Source organism: Micrasema longulum, unplaced genomic scaffold (genome assembly GCF_059751315.1).
Source record: "Micrasema longulum isolate JH-2025_06_02 unplaced genomic scaffold, ASM5975131v1 h1tg000234l, whole genome shotgun sequence".
NCBI classification, from domain to species: domain Eukaryota; kingdom Metazoa; phylum Arthropoda; class Insecta; order Trichoptera; family Brachycentridae; genus Micrasema; species Micrasema longulum.
Window position 1 is genome coordinate 408,808 of NW_028277439.1, and position 23,444 is coordinate 432,251.

The window sequence follows — 23,444 nt, forward strand, 5'->3', positions numbered from 1 at the left end:
GTATTTTTAGATTTACAAATTGATGGAAACAAAAAAAACCTAATTGATGGTAATAATGGAGTTACGGAAAACACCTCACAATTCAAAGAGGTTAATACTGCTTGCTTTAACGGGGATTTAAAAAATAATCGCTTATTTGGGATTTCCAAAATTGATTGAATTTTAATGTACCCACCTCTTTTAATTGTGAGGTGTTTTTCGTAACTCTCCATTATTACCCTCTAATTAGGTTTTTGTTGTTCCCAAAAATTTGTAAATCTAAAAATACCATATTCATTTGTAAATCGAACAAAAATAAACGATCACTTCGTTTCTAACGTTTGACATCTCATACAGTTATTTATATTGTTATTTATTATTTATAATGCTTACAATTATAAGTATGAAAACTTTAACAGGCCTGCTCTGATTGGAATTTGAATCATGCAACAGAGGCGACGCTCTACAATATCAAGTTTGATGAAATGGCCGACAGACTTTCTAAGTGCCGATGTACGATATATAATCCCGGGAACTGTACATGTCCATTTTTTTACTGTATGTTTTGTTTTTTTATGCTAATAAAGGTTTTTATAAAAAAAAAATTTAAAAATATTATTTTTATTTCTTTTACATTATACATCTATATCTATACTGGGCAATCACCAGTTATTCCACATTCCATCATATTGATCCATTCCCATTCGAAGAAACCAATTAGTCAAACCGGATTTGAATTTTGAAAAGGATTCAGACTCCTTTGTCACCTGATCCAGTAAATTGAAGATCCTTGGATAGGTCCAATCTGATTACTGTCTAATTACAGTGAAAATCACTGTTTTAACAATATATTTCAAGTCGACCATGCTGGGAATCAAACCCAAGACCTTAGTCATTGCAGGCATAAGCCCTGACTTAACATGAGGCAGACCAATCTCTGCTCGATTTATTTTTTACAGATTTTTACCTAAAAAAAGCCATTTTTTAGCCAAAGTTTTACCATGAAAAATGGAATAGTGAAAAATGTATTTTTTTAAATTCTGAACAAATATAAAATACATCACCTTAAATTTAATTAACGTTTATTGTAAATAGTCAGCAATAAAAAAAAACTTAAATTTAAAAACCGGAATTCAACACTAGATGTCAACACTTTTGTATGCGCGCTGTAGCAGATCATTGACATACATGTCATTTTGAAGCTCTATATAAGCTGTTAAAATCAGTCAACAGTGCTTGATTTGCTTTTTTAAATCATGGAAAATTTTGAGAATTCGCAAAAAAAAAACAGCATTTGCGGGAAGTTTTGCAGAGTCACTTTTTAGCAAAAAAAACTGCAGCCGAAAGTCATCGTTTGCTCGTGGAATTGTATGGCGAACATACTCTTCCGAAATCACAGTGTCTCGAGTGGTTTCAACACTTTAAAAGTGGCGATTTTGATATCAAAGACAAAGAGCGGCCTGGACGGCCGAAAAAGTTTGAATATGAAGAATTGGAAGCGTTACTCGAGCAAGACTCGTGTCAAACACAAGAAGAGCTTTGGGAATCATTGGGCGTGACTTAAGCAGCCATTTCCAAGTGCCTAAAAGCATTGGGATTCACTCAAAAGCAAGAAAATTGGGCGCCATACAAGTTGAAGCCAAGGGACATTGATTTTACAACATGACAATGCTCGGCCAAATGTTGCTCAACCCGTAAAAACTATTTGGTAAATAGGGGATGGGAAGTTCTGCCCCACCTGCCATATAGTCCAGACTTGGCGCTTTCTAACTTCCATTTGTTTCGGTCAATGCAGAATGCACTTTTCGGAATACGCTTCACTGCAGTCCAAGGCATCAAAAATTGGCTAGACTTGTTCTTTGATTCAAAAGATGACCGGTTTTTTGGGATGGCATCCACAAATTACCAGAAAGATCGGGAAATGTTGTAACTTCCAATGGACAATACATTGAAAAACGGAATTGTACAAGATTTTCTTTAATAAACGCTCAAATTTCCTAAAAAAAAAGTTTTTTAGTTACAGACCTAATACAATATACTAAACATGTCCAAATTTTTAGGTTACATATATATTTATTAAGATTTGAATGCTTTAATATTCGCTATTGATTTTAAGATTTCTGGAAGATTATTTGTTTTCCCAACATATGAATAATGATTTAAAGCTGCAGTTGTTTTGCATCTGTGTAAAGTTAAAATAATAATACATTACAATATTTAAATTGTTGATGTCAATACAAAGCAGGAATGACTTTATTTATTTTTTAAAGTAGATCTAATCAATTTTTGATAAATTAATTGTTAATTATAATCAATTTTTGATTAATTGATTACGCCACAAAAATGTAAATAAGGGTGTATATTTTATATAACTTGTTTACTTACTTTAATTCCTGTGACATATGTGATCGCCTCGGAAATGGAGCGAGTCATCGCATTAGATTCAACAAAAATTGATTCCAAATCGTTTTCTTTAGACATACACGCTCTACATAAATCGCCGGATGCCATGGATATGGGAACACTCTCTTGAACTTTCGGACACTCCATGATAGAATTTAATAATTAAGGGTTTACTGTAACTTAAATTATTCCTCCTCTTCTAAAACTGAATCATATCCTCGAGAATCGTGTGTGTATTAACTCCATCGTGAAAACAATTTTACAGCGTTATTTAATTCACTGTTTCAACAAAAACCGAATGCATCTTCTAGTAGACTGACACAAACCCAATGCAAATTAAATAATTACAAAATTGATGTCAGCTGCAACACTGTATTTAACTACACTTTTGATGAATATACACATTTTATTTCAACTTTATCACAGTATCGAATATATTTTAATGTTTTTGTGCATAGCAATAACGTATGCAACCCAATCCCGAAAAACGCCAAACACCAGCCCTAAACACGAAAACTAAACACAATAAAAATAAAAATGGCGCCCGAGAGGAAACTTCATATCCGCCATATTGAATTTGACGATTGGACAAACCAAGCGAGTACGGAATAGTAAACTTTTATATTTAAAGTATCGTTTACACGTGGACAATCCAATAGATATGACAATATTTATTGTCTTGTCCCAGATCCGGGAACAGCCGCGACCGCGCAGGACATAACTTTTAGCGAGTTAACGAAAAATAATATTTATTTTATACCAAGATGTATTGGAATTGTTTTTGAAAAACGTGTTTTTTCTGCCTTCATTTTTGTCAGAAAACATACGCGCGAGCGACGCGCGGGTCGAGCAAATCAATATTGGTGGTAGGGGTAATCATTGTTCCTTGGAGATAGCCTGCCCATCTGTCTCCGTCACAATGTCTTGGAACTATGTTTTCCCCAACAAATTGCTGTTTACCTATGGGATACTGCGGATATCCTAATCAATCTTTGAAACACATCCTGTGGTCTTGTCCCTTTCCCCTTCTCTGTGATTACCGAATGGAGCTTCTCGCTACTATCCGTGGCCCTGTCATAGGTCCTGTTGAATATACAAATCTAGTGGCTTCCAAAAAGAATTTCTAGGCTTTCAAAAAGTTTTGTAATCATTACGGCGAATTGATCATGTTCAATCAATTTTATCCCAGTCAGTGAAGAATTCACTTCCCTCTCTTCTCAATCCAATGAAGTACATATAATGAACTTCTGGATTATTTTATTTTAGCACAAATATGCTAAGGCTACCAGATTTCACAGAGCTCCTTAGGGCAGCTTTTCTCGTTTGACAACGAGCAAATTTTCCGTTTATGTGAGCACCGCCAAGGAGACTTAAGTTCTCAGATGCGGTGTGCGGTATGTGGTGGGCAAGCTGTTTACACATGGGGAATGGCTGAGTTCAGGTACAAAACTATATACATTGTATTTTCCACGTGTAAACGGACTTTAACAATGAAAAAAAAACTTTTTCGTATCTAAAATCGTTTAACGAAGCTTACCAAATGCCGGTTGGTGTTACTCTACCATATCATTATATGCGTATGTGGGTCTTACTTATTTTACAAGCAATAATATACATATTATGTTGGTGTAATAATAAATTTTTTTTATGGGAATGATACAAGATATATATAAACATATATATATGCATATTACGTAATGCGACATCAGCCCCAGATTATTCCTTCGGCGTCCAAGCCTCTACTGATGCTTTAAAAAAATATTGTTTAAAGATTATAATGATAAATTGAATCATTCGAGAATTTATAAATAAACTAGTTTAAATTGCCGCCCAAATTTATTTGTTCGTTTTTTTAATTTTTTAAAATCAAAATCAAATAACATAAATCAAAATAAGTATAAAATGTGTTAACAGCAATAACATCTAAAAATTGGCAAATCATCTGATACCCGAAAACCACAATTTGAATTTTAAATAACCTGGCGCAAAAAATTTAAATACTATTTTTAAAAGGTTTTTACATTGAAACATTGAAAATATGTAACGTTATGAATCAAAAACATAATACATATATTTTTATGATAACTTCAAGTCCTCCTTAAAAATATTCCCATTATGTACTCATATATTATTTATGTCAAACACTTTGCATTCCGCGACATACCTATCATACTATAGCAATTCATTTTCTGTTCAAGGCACCAGACTTGGAATAAAATGGGCTAATTGAAAAAACTAACCTTCCTTGGCCACTTTTAAGAAGCACCCGAAACATTATTTTTCCTTAGAACCTTATAACCTTCGTTTTCAATTTTTATTTTATTCTATTTCTTTCTTCGGCCCTCTTCCCATCTTCTTCCAATTTCAGTACTTGATCCCACTTTCCTCATCATATAGATAATGTGTATTAGGTACATACATATTTTTTTATCAATATGCTTATATGTGCAAATATTATCTTACCACCAAAAAACTTATGTCATTTAAAAATAATTAGGGATATTTACATATTTATTTCCCTTAAATGTACAAATGTCGATCAATTTTTTTATTGTTTTTTGGTTGGCTCGAAGATATTGCTTTTAGCAATTTGCCCAAAAGACTACACTTCTTTTTGTAGTTGAATAATAAATCAATAAGTTTTGATTATTCATTTAAAAAACAATTTACGTTTGCATATACCAGTGGACCTATATCGAACTGAAAATAAAAGTAGTTTATACAAATTTGTAAATCTAAAATGTCATAACCCTAAGCCAAAAATTCTTGTGGCACCATAATAAAGGCACGAGTGGACCATTTAAAACACGCTGTTTCGTTTTAAGACAAATGTTTTTATAAATAAAAAAAATGCGAGCTATAATGCTTAATCATTATGCATTATATATTAATACAATTAAATTGTATGGTAAATACTTGCTTAGATTGTCACCGTTACTGTTGTTTTTAATACATGTCGTCTTTTTTGGATGATCCCGTGTAGGTTGGATTCGTTCTGACGTTTTGGCCAACCTTTCAGGAATATTCAGGGTAAACAATATTTATCCCGAAGATGGCTCCTGCAATGATCCTGAGATCAAATAAAAATATGTCTGGTTGTGGTCCCGTGGCTAGTGTCTCGGACTCATAGACCAAAAGTCCGTGGTTCGAATCCCACTCTACCCCAACTTGATTCCATTTTCTAATAGTGAGTTATTTACAACTCGTTGATAATGGCCCTCAAAATTAAATATTTAGGTAAATCATGAGAACGCAAATATTTCTTTTTAAAAAAAAAATAAATAATAATTATGAAATTTCGTGTTAGTTGGTTTCTTAATTTACGTTATTTTTATTTTGTAAAATGGCGCATTATCATATTAAATTTAAAAAAACATATTTTGACCATATTATCGATGTGTAAAAACATTTATTTAAATTATTCAAATAAGTAGCGGACATGAGTTAATGATTGTGACAAAGTTTTCGTAATTTAAAAATTATACCCATTTCAATCATCGCATCAAATACTATGTTTAGAATTGTTTAAATGTGAAAGTTTTTTTCCGTTTCTGACAAATGACGTTAATTGACAAACAAAAAATAATTGATTTTCCATAGGAATAACATTAATATTGTTTAGCCAAAAACTTTTATAAAATGCAAATAATGACCTTTAAGGTAGCAATATGTAATTTCGTTTATGCCTATAATGATTTATTTTTTAACGCTCAAAGACCTTTTACATATTCAGAGCTTTTTTTTAAATATTTAATTTTTAAAAATTTTAGTTGTTTTAAAAAAAAATATTCTCATGGGCCAATATGTCTTCTTGCTCATATTGATCATCGAATTTCCGATGTGACAGAGTTTAATGAACACCCTGTATGAACGGCAGGGCCAAAATTTTAAAGAAATTGTGCGCTTAAGTGCCTAATTTCTGTATGTAAATTTCGACACAATTGTATGCATTTTAGATGGATGAGTCAAAAACGTAAAAATCAACACCCCAGTAAAACTGAAACAAGTTTTTTTTTTTAATGTTGTTTTTAAACGGTGTAGGCTCACACTTTATTTAAAACGGTAAAGTTTTACCTTTTTTTTTTTAATGTCGTCAACGTTACAACTGGTTATGGCAATATTTAAGTTTAATTGTCCACTCCGTTGTGGAAACACATTCAGTTTTTGGTGTTTGGCTAACGACTAACGATTTCGTGCTGTTTAAAATTTCAGTTTCAAGATACGGATGGACAAGGTCACGGGACCCTGCGGTGTGGGATGGAGTGAAGATGGGCCGGGGAGATTTCATGCGTAGAAGTATATGTACTTTTTCCTTGGGAGATTACAAAACAAGTAGGTAGGTATTGTGGATAAAGATTGGAAGTTAAGGCAAAGCGCGGTACGAAGTGCAGCGGGGAGTTGAATTTTTCTTACTGAGAGAAACATTTTTTATTTACTTCTGCGCTTGGTAATTGAGAATTTTCATGCTGCGTGCCAAAAAAAAATAGGTATTTAATATTTGTAATAATTACAAACGCTTTTTTAAAAATGAATTGCTCAATTCTATTATCAGTATTATGTTAATTTGTTCAATATTTGATGATGTGCAAATGATTCTCAAAACAGAATATATAAAATACATTTTTGGTTTCGAAAGCCATTTTGTTTCCAGTGCCCAAGCCTTGGGTCAGGCAGTATTAATTTTCCTGTGCTCCATGCTCTATGCTTCATTGAAAAATGTAACTAAGTGTCTGTTTAGTTTAGGTACATTATCTGTGGTGACTGTCTATGCATTTGTTCGTCTGTGTTATGTTATGTTGTCATTTGTGACATTTGTGGATTTCTTCCTATTTTCTGTTTGTGTCATTGAGCAGAGCAGAAGAAATATGTCTAATAAAGTACAAAGAATTAAGTAAAACACAAACTATTATAATTCTCAGTGTTGTGATTGTATCAAAACAAATTTTATTACCTACCGTTTCATTGGAAATCCACTTACTTCCAAGATGTCTTTTGATTTACATCCTCCGAACTTAAATGCCCGCTTGTATAAGGCTCATCCAGCAAAAAATTCATACCACATGTTGAATTTTATTGACATACATTCGGAAGGCTCTACGATAGTTGGAGCCTCCGATCTAAATGGCAGATATTGGGGAGGCATGGTGAATTTTGCGGATTCTCCTCAGCATTTCGTTTCGAATGTTGAAGAAAGCATTCTCAATATTCCAATGGAAAACACTGTAACTGACGGGCGCTTCTTGAGTGACTCCTCAAAAATAATAATAGCTGATGATAAAGGTGATCTCCGCATTTGGGCCAAAGGAATAAACTGTCACAAATTAGATGATGGGACTAAGCAACAGCTGTGGTCATTTGCTTCAGGCTGTTCCGATCACGATGAAGCAATTATGGCAGTCGACGTCACCTCGGGCGAAGAGATCGCTCTCACTGGCGGAGCTGATAACTGCATCAAAGTCTGGGACTTGGTTAATATGATTCCAACCATATCATATAGCCCTGCGCATACATACATTGTTACCGATGTTGCGTGGCATCCTACATCCCATAACATCTTCTTATCCAGTAGTTTAGATGGATCTGTTGCGCTGTGGAACACGAGCGCTAGTGGCGAGGAAGCTAATGTTTACACCGGACCCACTTGCGCTGCTCGGAGCGTGTGTTGGTTGTCCGATCACACATTTGCAGTTGGATATGATAATGGTGAATTAATTGTTAATGATAGGCGTAGCGCAATTGAAGAATCAATTCTCTTTAGCGCTAACAGCGGATATCCCATTGAAAAATTGAAATTTTCCCAAGAATCCAACATTGTAGCTGTTTGTGGAGAATCACACACAGTAAATGTGTATGAACCTACAAGTGGAGATCTTAAATTGGTTTATCAAGACTCAAAACACACGGACTACGTTAGAGGGTTAGCTTGGAACAAAACTGACAAAAATGTTCTGTATTCTTGCGGGTGGGATAACAAGGTCTTGAAACATATAATTAAGGAATCCAAGTAATGTGTCAATGACACGAAGACAAATATTATTGTGCTCTAACATTTATTGTGAATCTGCAAATTGCGCATTGTATTATTCAGTGTTTGCTCCAATTGCTGGAGAATTATCTCACAATCAATTTTATTGAACAATCAATGTGACTGATAATAATCATAACTCCTATTATACATTCCTGATCTCTATATGATACTTTTGTTTTTAGTTGTATATAGTTAGTTGTAATAATTACTTTTTAATATATCTAGTCATTGTGATTTTAATTACTATTTTTGTTTATGTCTTATTTCACAATTACTGCTTTGTCATAATTCAAAACAATTAAATTGTTTTTATGGTAGCTTATTATTGAGTTTGCATAAAGAAAATTGTCTTTAATTTCAGTTTAGAATTATAAACATATTTAAGGTAACGTGATATTGATAAATTGTCATACGTAAACCGTGTATTTTTTCTGTTTTTAAAAGTCCTTTTTTATAAAGTAGTATGTAGTGCACTGAGATAAGCACTATCTACAAAATTAAGAAAGGAATGCTGCACAGGAGACGCACAGGAGACGTAGAGTGAATGGGCAGCAAAATAATGGCTTAAAGATTTACAATGTGAATGTTGATGGATGCGGAAAACAAAGACGACCGAGAAAGACATTCCATCTCCAAATTCAACAAATAATTTCAGATGATTGTGTCAAAAGTTGGGTCAATCGGTGTGTGCGCTGAGAAGATATTTGGATGTAGAGGAAGCGAGGTGTTCTTTTTCTATGGCTACGCCAGAGGGAAATGGCATGATGGTTGTTTTAGAATATCAACAATGTTTTGAATATGTTCAATTGTTTGTAGATGGGCCGGATTTCCTCCCTAAGGAGTTATTTTAATCTAAATTTGTTGCAACAGGAAGGGAACACATTTTTGAAAAGGAAATATGAAAGTCTAGGCATTTACAGGGATCATGATCTCTCATTTGCTGGTTTAAGCGGCCACTTTACATACTGTGTAACGTTCACTATTCTGCTTTTGTTTAAGCATCCACATTTCCTCAACTCTTATATCATCTCAAAAATGTTTCCCCTCCCTGTTGCAACAAATTTAGGCCTAAATAACTCCCTAGGGAGGAAATCTAGCCTGTCCTGTCTACAAACATTTGGACATACTTAAAATATTGTTTACTAAACCAGTGGTTAGAAAATTTCTTAGTGAAAAGAGCCAAAGATTAGCAGTAAAACAATGAAAATTTCTTATGAGGGGCAAATTTCTTTTCATTTTAAACTGTTTCCAACGCCAACGAACCTTATTATGCAGCGAAGATCTCCGTATTTACTTTGTATTTCAAGTAAAAAATTATTGAACTAGCTATGAAAAAGAGCTTTAGCAACAATCTTTTTGACAATTTTGATCACCAAATCGTGTTTACAATTTTGATCACCAAATCGTGTTTACAATTTTGATCACCAAATATGGATTTGTTATGGAACAATAAAAAAATATTCTAGAAATGTCTTTGCGCAAAGCGCTTTTTGATGGATGATTCAATGGTGAACAAGCATTTTTGTCTCGAAAATAGAAACAAAAGCTTCCCCACGTCGATCAGACTTTTAACCCCATATGTTAAAATAGAAACAATTTTATCTAGTTTAATGTGAAGCTTCTCCGTGCATTTAATGACAGCATTTTCCAAATTTCCATTATCCCAAAGGCAATAGTCATAGAAGTTCTTATTTAAGGCGTAGACGAAATAAATCAAACTAAAAGTGAAACTTGCGCTGCGTGAGTCGCATTTAAGTGGCATTAAAGAGCCACATGCGGCTTGTGAGTTATGGTTTGTTGACCACTGGATTAAACTAACCGATATAAGAACTATAAAAAAATAAAAAAAACAGGCGTTGCCTAGTGAAATGGTACATGGTACAGCCAGATGAATCTCACCAACATGATAAAGGTTTAAGCTCTTTTGTGGTCAACTAAGGCGATGCAAAACGAAAAACAATTTTTTACAAAAGTCAACAGATGAAAGAGTTGAGGAAATGTGAATGTTCAAACATAAGCAAAATGGTGAATGTTACACAGTATGTTAAACCAGCATTGTGAGGTCATGAGCCCTGTAAATGCCTAGACATTCATATTTCCTTCTCAAAAATGTTTTCCCTCCCTGTTGCGACAAATTTTGGTTTTAAAACAAGTTTGTTATAAGTGTTTTGCGTTCATATAAATGACCACTGAGTGTCAACAAACAAAATGAATACTCCATAAATAAAGAACTTTCTAAATTTTAAATAAACTACCCTTGCTTTGAATAAACTAACTTATTGCATTTGAAAAAGGCGTGTCCTGTAAAAAAAATAATTATACCTATAAATTTAATTTGACATATTTTCTTAAATACTCAAAATTTTTACTTTATACCGCTTTGTAAAATCAACTTGAAAAAATACTGAAGACAGTAGAACCATTCTAAGAATTTCAACACTCTCACCGACTTCAACATTGCCCAAATACTAGCAAATAGGTAGGTCTTAACAAATAGTTTTGTTCAGTGACTACTGAAACCTGAACTTAAGAGGAGTTATGTTGGAAAATAAATACAATAATATACATTTTTAAAAGCAGCAGGTTTATTTATACAAAATTGTTCATATACACGAAAGAAAATAATCTACATCATACAGAAATACTACCAATATTTTATTTTTTCTATGTTTTTCTTACCTACGTATTTTGTAAATCGTTAGTCAAAAAATGATTCGATATGTGTTGAAAACTTTACAAAATTGATGTAGATCTGCATATTTTTCAACTATGCATATTATGAAATATATAAACATTTCCGTTTTCTTATCATTTGGAAAGGATAAACAATCAAGTTATGAAAAAGAGGGCTTGAAGTGATCAAAATTCTCACAATTATAAATGATGGGCACCCGGAATATCTTGAAGATAGCACCCAGAATACCTAGAATGAGCTTGAAGATTCACATTTATATTCACATGTATATCAACAAATACACATTCAAATATAAATTGTATTTACATTTGATTTTAATTCAATTATAATTTTAATGAGTTCCTGGGGAAGAAATGCAACATTTCAGTTTCAGTAAACAAGGAAAGTACAAAATCCAATAGGTACCGTGTTGCTGAAATATACAAAATTTAATTCTATGACTAGGCTCTATGTGCTATTAATATTACTTATATATTTATGATCCTTAAGTGAGTTTAGAATTTAATTCTATAAATTACGAATAAACATCTATATCTTTGTTACATTACTTTTTTTACAGCTTAAGATTAAATTAAATCGGTCGACTGTTAATATTTACTTCAAAAGATTTAGGTGGGGTGCAAATTTAAATCTAAAACTTATCAAAACTTGGTCATAACTATGACAAAAGGCTGTGGTAAAATATGATAAAAACCTGACCATTGCGCAAAATGTTACATTTTTCTTGTGAATACAAATTAGATTGTGATCCTTAATAATTAATTAACCGACGTTTTACAATAACTATTTATAATTTTGTAGTTGATTTGTCGCTTAATGTGACACATGTATTGTATTTACATTGTTGAAGAAAATAGATACTACATAAATGCATAAAAATATTATTATTTACAAAAGTCTTACAATTTGGTAAAATGTTGTTGGTTGATAAGATTTAACTAAATTTTCTGCCAAGAAGTAGAAATTCTTACTAAAATCTTACCGTTAAACATATACACTTCTAACTTCACTCAATAAATATTTCTGTAATTGAACAATAATTTATTTAATTTATGACAACATAAACAGATATCACAATAGTTATTCGATTATAGTTAAAAAAATGTAAATATAATTAATTTATCAACAATAGAAGGCAGTTTTATGATTATCTATCTTCAAATTCCTAGAAGCTAAGATAGGGAAAATAAAACGTATTTAATATTACATCCCAAATTCAAACCACAATGTTGTGACAAAGGTATTGTCAAAATTAAAAAAAAAAAATTTAACCCAATATTTATTATCATAGTCATTTTTAAAATAAAGGTTTTTTGTATAGAAATTTATCATAATTAAAGCAAATATCTGTTTTCATACTCAACTATACTGATTTGGTAACATCCTAAAGTCTTAGAACAAAGTTCAGGGTTCTTAAAAAAATATTATTTTAGTATGGGATGTACGTATCAAATAAGTATGTAATACAACTTTGTGAAACCTTATTATGGAAGCTGTGTTATGTTGTTTTTGATCCCTGTAACCATATGAATGTATTACAAGAATAAAGCAGATAACATTTATACATTTCTTTTTCAAATACATAATGTATTTATGTAGGTAGATATAGCCAGAAAGCAAGGCTTCAACATAAAGTTAGAAAAAAATAGAGATTTTTATCACTTACAGAAACGGGATATTTATACTCTAAATTGGTGCTCGACATGTATATGCCACTGTGCATATAAGCCAGCATTCAGTAAGAGTAATTATTAAAATACAATAAGTTATGAATTAATATTGTCTCGTAGGTTTATTATATATGTATATATACATTTAACACGGTTGCTCCACATTACCCCATTTGTTAGTATCATTCCATTGCCTGTTATAGTATATTATGTTGTTATAAAAGGCACCGTCAACAAATTAGTACATTGATACAGTGACTTCTTTCTGACATAATAATTTATACAATGCATTTGTTTCATGTGGAAACAATTAATACCAGTAATGTTTGGTAGTACGCGTTGCGTTTTGATAAATACGCAGTTGACTGTTATTTTTAAAGATAAAAAAAAAACTCTTCTGCAGGGTAAATTTTTTAAATAAATATCAATATTTTTGTACATGATCATTTTCTGTGTGAGTTGTCATTTTACTGGTTATGTAAAATAATTTAATATTTATTTAGTATATGGTGATAAATGTAGCAAAATATCGCTGACATATTATAAATAGACTCGTTACTCCCTTACTAGCTGGAATTTTATATTTAGCAAATATTGCAACCATTGGAAATAATGATTAGAAAAACACGATGCACATGCAAACATTTATGTGAGAAAAACATAAATTCCTTAGTTCATATTTCTGTGTAACTCATTGCCACAACTATAATACCGGACTTCAGTGTTATTATGTATGTGCTTTAAAAATGGGAAAAAATTCTTAAAAATACAACTAATTGTCTATTTATTTACTCGATTAGATTGTAATTACAAATAAAACCATATAAAATGCGTTCTGTTCTTCATAGTTGCAATGTAATTAAAGCATTTAATAATCTTACACAACAGCATTTTTCTGAGTTGCGTCATGTCTAATAATGACAAAAGTCCGTTAAAGAAAGAAAGAAATGTAGACCATTATCCACAACCTAAAATGCATGGTCTTCGCACCTGTAATGAATCTATTAAATTATATGTTACAACATGTAAAATATGCTCATTTATGAATACTTTGTACGTGTGTTAAAGTTTATGTTACCCATAACTTTAATATTGAAAAATAAAATTGTTTCTTGAACCCGCATTTTAAAATTAAATAAATAAATGCTGACGCTGACCGAATATATGAATGTTCGGTGCAAATCTTAAGGTATTACATTTGTCTTACAATGTTTTATAATTCCTAAATAAGTAATGAAGTTATTTTACAACAGTTATATTTAAATGAAAAATACAAGCAAGAGTTTATTAATTACTTCACTGAAATGAAACTAAAATGGCAATAGGAAAAGTATATGGGTTGAGTACAGAAAATATAATTTTAAAAATTAAAGACCCAGTTAAAGAATATAGTAATGGGTGAATAAAAAAAATGCTTCAGTAATGTTAATTTAATTTCTGAACTTAGGTAAATATGCTTTCTTTTCTTTAATACATTTTTACATACTGCATAGAGAAAACTTGTATAGGTATTATAACTCAACATATTGTTCTTTCAATAGGAACATATGTAATTGAATCAAAGAGTTGAGGAGATGTGGAGGTTTAAATATAGGCAGCCAATGACAGGTCGCAAGTTCTGTAAGCGCCTAGACTTCCATATTCACTTCTCAAAAATGTTTTCCCTCTGTTGCAATAAGTTAAGTTCTTAATAACTCCCTAAAGAGTGAAATCCAGCCTGTCTTCAAGCATTTAAACATACTAAAAACATTGTTGATCGAACTAACTGGTGTAAGAAGTATAAAAATGGGAAGTGTTTTTAAGCTTTGCCTAGTAAGTGAAATAATTCAGCCAAATTTATCTCACTCACATCAATAAAGGTTTCAGCTCTTTTACTTCATAAAAGTCAACAGTTGAGAAAATGTGAATGCTTAAACATGGGCAGAATGGTGAATGTTACACCGTGTGTAAAGTGGCCACTTGAACCAGCCAATGACAGATCCTAAGCCTTGTAATTGCCCAGACTTCCATAATTTCTTCATAAAAATGTTTTTCCTCTCGGTCGCAATAAATTTAGATTATAATTATAAATAAAAGAAACAAATGAAAAAAAGAAGCATACTTTTGATATTGATGGTAATTTTTGTTGTATTTAAAGGACACTAATCATGAAGCTCCTGGGTATGTAAATAATGGAGTTTATTATTAGGTTCATAACATAACATATGTAATGGCAATAGTATAAATTTAAATTAGTTAAAGGTACATTCATTGATATAACAAATTTAATATTTTACAATGCTAATTTTACTTTATTACTGTTATACCAATTTTGCAGACTAAATATTTAATGCATAATTGAACTAACTTATTACATGATTGTTTCCACATTTTGTGAACAACATAAGTATACTTGCAAGTTGTGGCTAATATTATACAACATTTATTCATCCTGATCCTTCAAACTTTCCTCAATAAAAAGTTCATTATTAAAAAGCAAGTGAATAAACATCCTTGTGATTGTCCTTTTTTGGTTTAACGAACTTCGTTTCTTTGAGGATATAAAGTTTACAAGTTAATATGTCTAAAAACCATAATAAAACAGAGCAAGAAATACAAATAATGTGCCTATGTATATATTTATACAAAAGTATATAACTTTTCAGCCTTACCCTGTTTATGATGGGTATACTACTTACACATTAATAGAAAGTTCCATATGCACACAATTTCAACAACCTGTACACCCGTTACATAAAGCCGCAATGATATTGGTCCTACACATAAACCGATTTATGGTTCTTTATTCTGTCCCAGATAAAGTGACCATTATCGCTATCACACTGTCACGCTTTGGATTTCATATTGAGGATTTTCCTCTGAAGGAAGAGAAGGATCTCACTAAATGGAGGTCGTTCTCTCTGATCGCGTCTCCAGCATTCGCACATGAGTTCATATATGTCTTTAGGGCACAATGCAGAGCGTCCTAGTGGTTTGAAGAGTCTCTCATTCTGCCTGAGGTTGCCAAGGTTCTCGAGAACATCGCGATCGCACATGTAGTCGTAAGGTAGGGATCTGCATGAGGTGAGGATTTCATCTAGGGTGACAGCAAAGGCCCATACATCTGTCTTAGTTGTGTATTTTCCTAGGAAAACAGACTCCCAGGACATCCAGCGTATAGGAAGAGGTAGGTTACCGTCCACCTTGAAGTAATCTGCTGCATAGAGCTCACAGTCTGCACCCAAATCTGATATCTTTATTTGGTATGCTTGTCCTATTAGACAATTTCTGTAAATAAATACGTTATTTTGATTTAAAAATAAATACGTTATTTTAATTTTAAAATAAATACTTGTGTTTCAAAATACTATGGCCCCGATAACATTGGGAAGTTAAAAGTTATCTTCAATTTTCTATAAAGTAAAATATAATATGTGTATATTTGTATCAAAATTTGATGTTTTTCATTTGGGTTTGGGCTTGGTTAAGTAAACAAACTTTTAGCTATAACATTACCTGAGTAGTTATATTTGTTAAAATGTAGGTTTACATAAATGTATGTACAAATATAGAATAATGAATGATGTTATAAAACCAAATTATTAACAAAAAATATATTATGATAAATACATTTATGCATACTCAAAAACATGATTTATTTTCAATAACTAGCCTCAAATCGGTACCTAACCAATCGCATATCTTTTCATGACCAACTTTTTTCAGACATGAGAAGTTACATCACAATATGCCGCCATAATTACACATGCATACACTGAACTTATGCAGAAACAAATTAGAGTAAGTAAAATATATGGATATTTAATTAGTCGGTCAATTGTAGCAATTGTTATTGAACAAAGAAAATACGAACCTGGTTGCAAGATCCCTGTGAACGAAGTTAAGCGATTCTAGATACTTCATGCCAGCAGCGATCTGTTCGGCCAAATAAAGGAGCGTGGAGAGATCCAGGTGATGGGAGAGTAAGAATTGGTGAAGGTCTCCAGGTTTCAAGTACTCCAGCACTACTGCCATAGGTTCAGTGGGATCCCCACACCGACAAGCCCCCAGTACGCGTGCTAACCTCTCATCTTCTAGAGCGGCCAAGATCCGCAGATCACGAGAAAACTGCTCCCTGAAAATGTATGTAAGCCAATGATAATGATACTCCAGGATTCGGAGCACACCAATGAATGGACCAAAAACTGGCTTATCTCGCTAAATGCTGAAAAATGTACCGTTCTTCACAAAGGCAAAAACAAAATATCAGCAGATAGAGCAGCGAAATAGAGCAGTTTACATACATATTATTATAGTTTCTTACATTTTCTGAATTTTTTAGTAAAATTATGTTTAGGATTTTCAAAATATCAAGTAGTAGGTAGTATACCTGCATACATGCATACATAGATTTAAATAACTCGTCTTTCTGAAGTGAATTTTGTGTTCATTTTACGCTCTTCAGTGCGACAACTCAATCTCCCGCTTTCTATTTAAAGCAAAAAGTAAGTTACATAGATTTGTTTCATTATTTATCCTAAATGCTCTGAAGACACGTAATTCTATATCCAAAACACAGATGAATGTGCATGTCAATATTATTCTACTAAAAGTATAATAATATAAAATACAAATATATGGTTTATAGCATACTTCTGTTTTTCAGATGCATCTTGGGTAAGGAATTTGACAGCAACCAAACGTTTTTCTACGAAAACATTAGATCCATATTCTGGTATGCCATCTGCTTCTGCTACATAAACCTGTAAAATAAACACGTTTTGTTAATTTCATTGACACAATTGAGAGTATTTATTATTTAATAAATTATTTATTATATTTTGAATGACTACACATTTATAGGTACTATTAATACTAAGTTAAATATTCTGGACTAATGAACTGTACAATTGCCCTCCAAAACTGGGATACTTTGGTGGTTAAAAACAAAAACAATTGAGGAATCAAATATATACAGACTAAAAAACTAGGATAATGATGTAGATACTATTAAAATTAAGTGAGACCACTAGAACCGGCATTAATTTAAATTTTTTTTATACATCCCACTGAAATTTTTATTTAAAAAAATGCTTTCTAAAATAATAAAAGGGTAAATACCTTTCCAAAAGCTCCCTCAGAAAGTTTGGACAACATTCGAAGACGGTGACGAGGAAATTCTGGTACCTTAGTTTGCTCCAACCTTCGCTTGAGAGAGGCCAAAATTTCAGGTTGATTTGGCGACTGAAAACAAATGACAAAATGCTGACTTGTGATCAATATTAAATGAACGTAAAAGGTATAATTTTAGTTAATAAATTTAAATATACCCATATTATTAATAATGATTGATCCGCAGTAATTTAAATTAACATATTTTAAATTTGTTGTTTCTCTTATTGATTTACCAAAAATATCAGACAAGCCAAAGCCAAGATAGAGTGGGCTTATTTAGAGTGTCGGAAGTTTTCACTTTTCGAGATCTTTCAGGATGGATTTAATTATTTCCGCCTTTCAAGTCTATTACTTATATAAATTTTGAATGCTAAATAATTGTCAAAACTATAACATAAAATTTACAAGAATTTTTGGATACTTTTGCTATTATAAATTTATACTTGCAATGCTAATAATTATGTTATCACTGATTGATAGAGATGCATGGAAAATGCTCAGGCTCGTGAGATATTTCAGCAATATTTTTAAGAATAATGCAGGCAAAATGACCTGGCTAAATTTGATTTTTCATTGGGAGTACTTAGTACAGTTTATTGTTTGTTTTTTTAATGAAATATTATGTCTATTTGGTGTCATGTGGTATAAAGTAATAAATAGATTACCTTGGTGATGGAGCGTGATCTGCCAGAGTATTGGCTTTCTCTATCTGAAGATGGGGCAGGAGGTGGTGGTGGAACCAGAGGAAGCAGAGGAGCAGCTCCAATATCTGGTACTGCATAGTCATACGTAGCTCCATCTGCATAATAATTATAACCCACTTTTATATACAAAATACCAGTAATTAAAATATTATACATCGGCTGGAAAATTCAATACTTTGACAAAATATTTAAACTTTATGATCGATTTTGGACTCTTGTGAGTACTTTTAATATTATCTTTTATTTTGCCTAAAAGCACTCTAAAAATATTTATTTTTCCTCAGTAAAATCATAAAATATGGCATAAAGTCGTGGGGACACAACTAAAACTAATATTAAAATGATCCAGGGTCTACAGTACTCTATAGTTAAAAGAATTGTACCAGCAGAGATTTACAGACAAAGAAGTGATAAAGTTCTCCTATACAAAACACTTAAAACTCTGCCAGTTCGAGGATTACTGTGGCTTTGTATAATTTTAGAACAATTTAGTAGTAATCATTTTAAAATTCCTCCCATACATAACCATAATACATGCTCCACGTATAATGATGGTTTAGTAGTAAAAATATGTAATAAGTATGGTTTTAGAAATCCTTATTATTTTGTACTTAGTATTTATAATTTATTGCCAAAAGAACTTAAATTTAACTCACAATGTAACAATAGCAAAATAAGAAAGTGGTACTAGATCAAAAGTTTATAATATGTGAACAGTTATTAAACTAGCTTACGTGTAAATATTTTAATTTTTTATACATTTTCTTTCATGTGATCTTTTCGACTGTTAATTATATCTGTAAATTCATTGTTTTTGTAAATTTAGGTAATATTATAAATGTTAAGTTTTAATATAAATCTTCAATAACAAGCAGAACGAAAATGTCTTGGTGGGATTTTAGTTACTCGTAAAAATATATAAAAAAATAATTGAAATGTTAAAAGTGGAAAATGTATATTGATTAAAATAATAAAAAAAAGATTTGGAAACGATAACACTTTAAATATCATTGATGTTTTTTGTAGAAAATATTTCATACTTTTGATAAAAATATCAATAAATTTACTTTGCTTAAGTTTTACTTTGTTTTATTTAATTAACAAGCGCTTTCGCCTAAGTGGGCATCTTCGGGACTGTCCTGTCCAGTCCTAGATCCTAATATAGCCCTACCTTATCACAATAAAGGAACTTACCAGACATGCACCCGTTGGAATCGTCTCCCATGTCCGTCATCTCCAAAACCACTGAACTGTAGGTGTAATAAGGTTCATGCTGAATCGTTCTGTAAGGCTCGCGGTACTCGTCCATCTTCATGTCCAATCCGTAGTCGATCTTGTTCTTCTTGATGAGAGGAACTGGCAGCGTGGACATGTCTCCGGAATTTCCACAACGAGAGTCTCTCGTATAATCGTTTATTTCATCCATTCTATACGAGATCTTGTTTTTCTCGACAGAGGGAGGTATTGTGGCCTTTGAGGCAAGGGGACTGGCAAAGCACTTCCTTCGCCGGTAGCGCAGCACTATAACAATAATGATCACTATTGCGAGAATGACTACCGCCAGAGTCACCACGATTGAATTGATCAGCACTGGATCTAGCTGTTTCACGGTTGATATGGGAAGATTGGGTTTCCCCGTGGCATCTGTTCCAGGTGGAGATGATGGAGGTGGAAGTCCTGCCTCTATTGTGAAATTTCCATGAGCAATATCTGTGGAAAAATCAATAATTGAATACCTAATGCTTTTAAACAACATTTTATGCGAAGGACATATTTGTAGCGGAATGGTGGTGCCAGTTAATTAGTTTTGTTATAACAAACGCATTTGATGAGAATTTGAGAATGATATTAAAATAATCATTTTACTGTACCATTTTTAATATACAGTCAGCGTAGTGGTGTAATGGTCAGCGCATTTGCCTACCATGCAAGAGGTCTCGGGTTCGATTCCCGACATGGTTGATATTTATTTATTTATTTTAAATAAACGGCATAAATTGCCTTTAGCATATATTGAACATAAATATGGAGAAAAAAAATACATCTATAAAAACATAACAAAAATTATAAAATTGCATAACTATAACAATAGTAACAAGTAGGTAAATACACATAAGCAGCCAAAAATATGAACGAAATAAATACATAAATATGAAAAAACAAAAAAGGAAAAAAAAAATAAATATAAAGAAAATTTTAAGAATAATATTGCAAGAGAAAAAGACCGATCTCCTTATCTTCATATAACAAAAGTGATCAAGATACGCTGCGATTGGTGTACCAATGCAGTGTCCTATGCATTATTAGGTGCGGAAAGGGAATGATGATGATACTATACCATGGCTATACCTAAGTTGTTACAACAATTACATAAAAACTATCGAGGATTTTTTAAAAAATAATGTTAAAAAATTTTTTGATTATTCAAAATCCCTCAAAAATGACAGTACAAATTTACCTAATTTTATGTATTATTCCGTAAAAACTGGTAGTAACTTAACAGATATAGTTAATCTATTTAGTGACTTCTTCAAGAGTGTCTATGATGATACAACTAATAATAATACCAACAATACTAACTATGTAACCAACTTAAGCAGTAATATAAATATACAATTATCTCATATTCAAATTGAGATGATTGACATAAGAAACAGTATTCAAAAACTAGTTTCTAAGTGTAGTTATGGTCCTGACAAAATACCTACAATACTGTTAAAAAAGTGTGTTGACTTCCTTGCATATCCCTTGTATATAATCTACAATAAGTCGCTATGTGAAGGACATTTCCCCCAGTATTGGAAGTCTGCTTTCTTAACACCTATACATAAAAGTGGGGATAAATGTGATGTCACAAATTATAGACCGATTTGTATACAATCTGCAATACCAAAGCTCTTCGAAAAAATAATTTTGCAAAAAATGTCTTCAATTGTCAATCAAATAATAATTCCAAATCAACACGGTTTTATGCCTTCAAAATCAACACTGACTAATCTTATTATATATGAAAATGTTATTATGAACTCTTTTAATTTACGTAAACAAGTGGATTCAGTGTATACAGATTTCTCTAAAGCGTTTGATAAGGTGAACCATAGAATCATGATCGATAAGTTATCCAAGTTGGGTTTCTGTGGATCGATTTTAAAATGGTTTCAGAGTTACCTAAGTGGTAGATCATTGGCAGTAAAAATTTGCGACACCACATCCAGTACCATTGAGGCGACTAGTGGAGTCCCGCAAGGATCCCATTTGGGTCCGATACTTTTTAACATTTTTATCAACGATATTGTTGACATATTTAATGGTGTCGAAGTTTTGTTGTTTGCTGACGACATGAAAATTTTTAGAGTAATTAACACTATTGATGATTGTATTACTATCCAACATAACTTAAATAAACTATTTTCGTGGTGCTCAACAAATAAACTCCAACTAAATGTTAAGAAATGCCAAATCATGAGATTTCACAGGACTAAGTTTCCAATAATGTTTAATTATTCTATTGGCAATTCTGAACTTGTATCCGTTTCCGAAATACGTGATTTAGGTGTTATTTTCGATACCAAATTATCATTTATTGGTCACATTAATAGCATTAGTAATAGATCTCTAAGAATGTTGGGTTTCATTATCAGAACCACTAAATATTTCAAAGATATTGGTGCACTTAAAATAATGTACACGTCACTTGTAAGAAGCATTTTGGAGTACAACTCTACAATCTGGGCTCCTCATTATTCTAGGCACCAATATTGTATTGAAAAGGTCCAAAATAAGTTTTTACGATTTATAAATTTTAAATTAGGTGTTAGTATTGAATTTTTAAATTATGATTTGTTACTGTTTATTTTGAAATTATTAAGACTAAGTGACAGGAGAATTATAACTGATTTATTAAATTTATATAAAATAATCCATTCCATGTTTGACACCCCTGCACTTTTATCACTAATTAGTTTTAATGTACCGAAAAGGACAACTCGGCAAACCTACCAATACTGTGGCAACAATACTTCGACATCATATGGTAAAAACGCAGTCATCAATAGACTTCACTCTCTAGGCAATAAGTACCAGGACATTGGTGACTCATTTCACATGAAATTTATTACATATAGAACGGCTCTTCTTCTTTATTTTATTGGTAATAGTTCTAGGTAACTATTTGTTACTTTTGTTAAAAATTTGTTTTAAACTTCTTTATTAGTGTTTTTTTTTCTTTTTTCGTTTCTTTTCTTAATTAATTTATAAGTAAAAAATATTTCTCTTTATCATTTTTTTACATCATTATATACTTTTAAACATAAACATATACTATTTACCTAAATATTAGTTTTCAATAATAATACATATATATATAAATATATATATATATTTTTAATGTTATTCAAAATTTACTTCTTGGTTATTTTTTTAACTGGTTCAAAGTATCTCTAATACCAAATTATCTTTTTTTATCGATAATTCTATAACTGGTAATATTTTATTCTTTTATATAGTTTATATTTCTTAGACTTTCTAAATTAATAATATTGTTTTAAATGCTCTGTATTACTTATAACTATGTTTACATGTATGTATATTTAATTGTATTTGTAACTAATATGTAAAAGGCACTAAGTGCCGTTTATTTCAATAAAATAAAAAAATAAGTAATTTGTTTATAACCGTCGGTCACAAAGTGAAAAACAACTTGTAATTTGAATAATCCAGACTAGGATTTTTGCTAGCAAAACTGAGGATTCGTGGTACTGCTACTAAGGAGAATAAACCGTAATTATTTGATTTTTTACTTTCCACATGCA

At 31.5% G+C, this 23,444-nt stretch overlaps 3 protein-coding genes and 1 long non-coding RNA gene across 7 annotated transcripts in view; 2 read left to right on the forward strand and 2 right to left on the reverse strand.

Moving 5' to 3' along the window:
- Positions 1-3,027, reverse strand: part of LOC148283466 (uncharacterized) — a 38,083-nt gene extending 35,056 nt beyond the window's left edge. For all 3 annotated transcript variants that reach the window (XR_015825582.1, XM_088243799.1, XM_088243798.1), the window contains exon 1: positions 2,365-3,027. Coding sequence is in view for 2 of the 3 variants with exons in the window: in XM_088243799.1 (XP_088099925.1) it covers positions 2,365-2,529 (165 nt within the window). In the remaining variant the exon portion in view is untranslated. The remainder of the gene's footprint in view (positions 1-2,364) is intronic.
- Positions 1-17,558, forward strand: part of LOC148283467 (uncharacterized) — a 31,389-nt gene extending 13,831 nt beyond the window's left edge. The window contains exons 2-4 of one of the 2 annotated variants that reach the window (XR_015825584.1): positions 6,595-6,718; positions 16,481-16,555; positions 17,421-17,558. This is a non-coding gene — a long non-coding RNA (uncharacterized LOC148283467). The remainder of the gene's footprint in view (positions 1-6,594; positions 6,719-16,480; positions 16,556-17,420) is intronic. The other variant, XR_015825585.1, reaches the window with a different exon arrangement.
- Ddr (discoidin domain-containing receptor 2) overlaps positions 7,128-23,444 on the reverse strand; it is a 633,418-nt gene continuing 617,101 nt past the window's right edge. Inside the window, exons 12-17 of the mRNA XM_088243797.1 lie at positions 19,828-20,343; positions 18,595-18,728; positions 17,876-17,998; positions 17,408-17,517; positions 16,629-16,889; positions 7,128-16,042 (exon numbers count right to left, since the gene is read on the reverse strand). Of these exons, the coding sequence (XP_088099923.1) occupies positions 15,601-16,042; positions 16,629-16,889; positions 17,408-17,517; positions 17,876-17,998; positions 18,595-18,728; positions 19,828-20,343 (1,586 nt within the window). The 3' untranslated portion in view covers positions 7,128-15,600. The remainder of the gene's footprint in view (positions 16,043-16,628; positions 16,890-17,407; positions 17,518-17,875; positions 17,999-18,594; positions 18,729-19,827; positions 20,344-23,444) is intronic.
- On the forward strand, positions 7,368-8,828 carry LOC148283469 (methylosome protein WDR77-like). The gene has a single exon (XM_088243800.1). It carries the CDS (start codon positions 7,368-7,370, stop codon positions 8,388-8,390), a length of 1,023 nt encoding a protein of 340 aa, XP_088099926.1. The 3' UTR covers positions 8,391-8,828.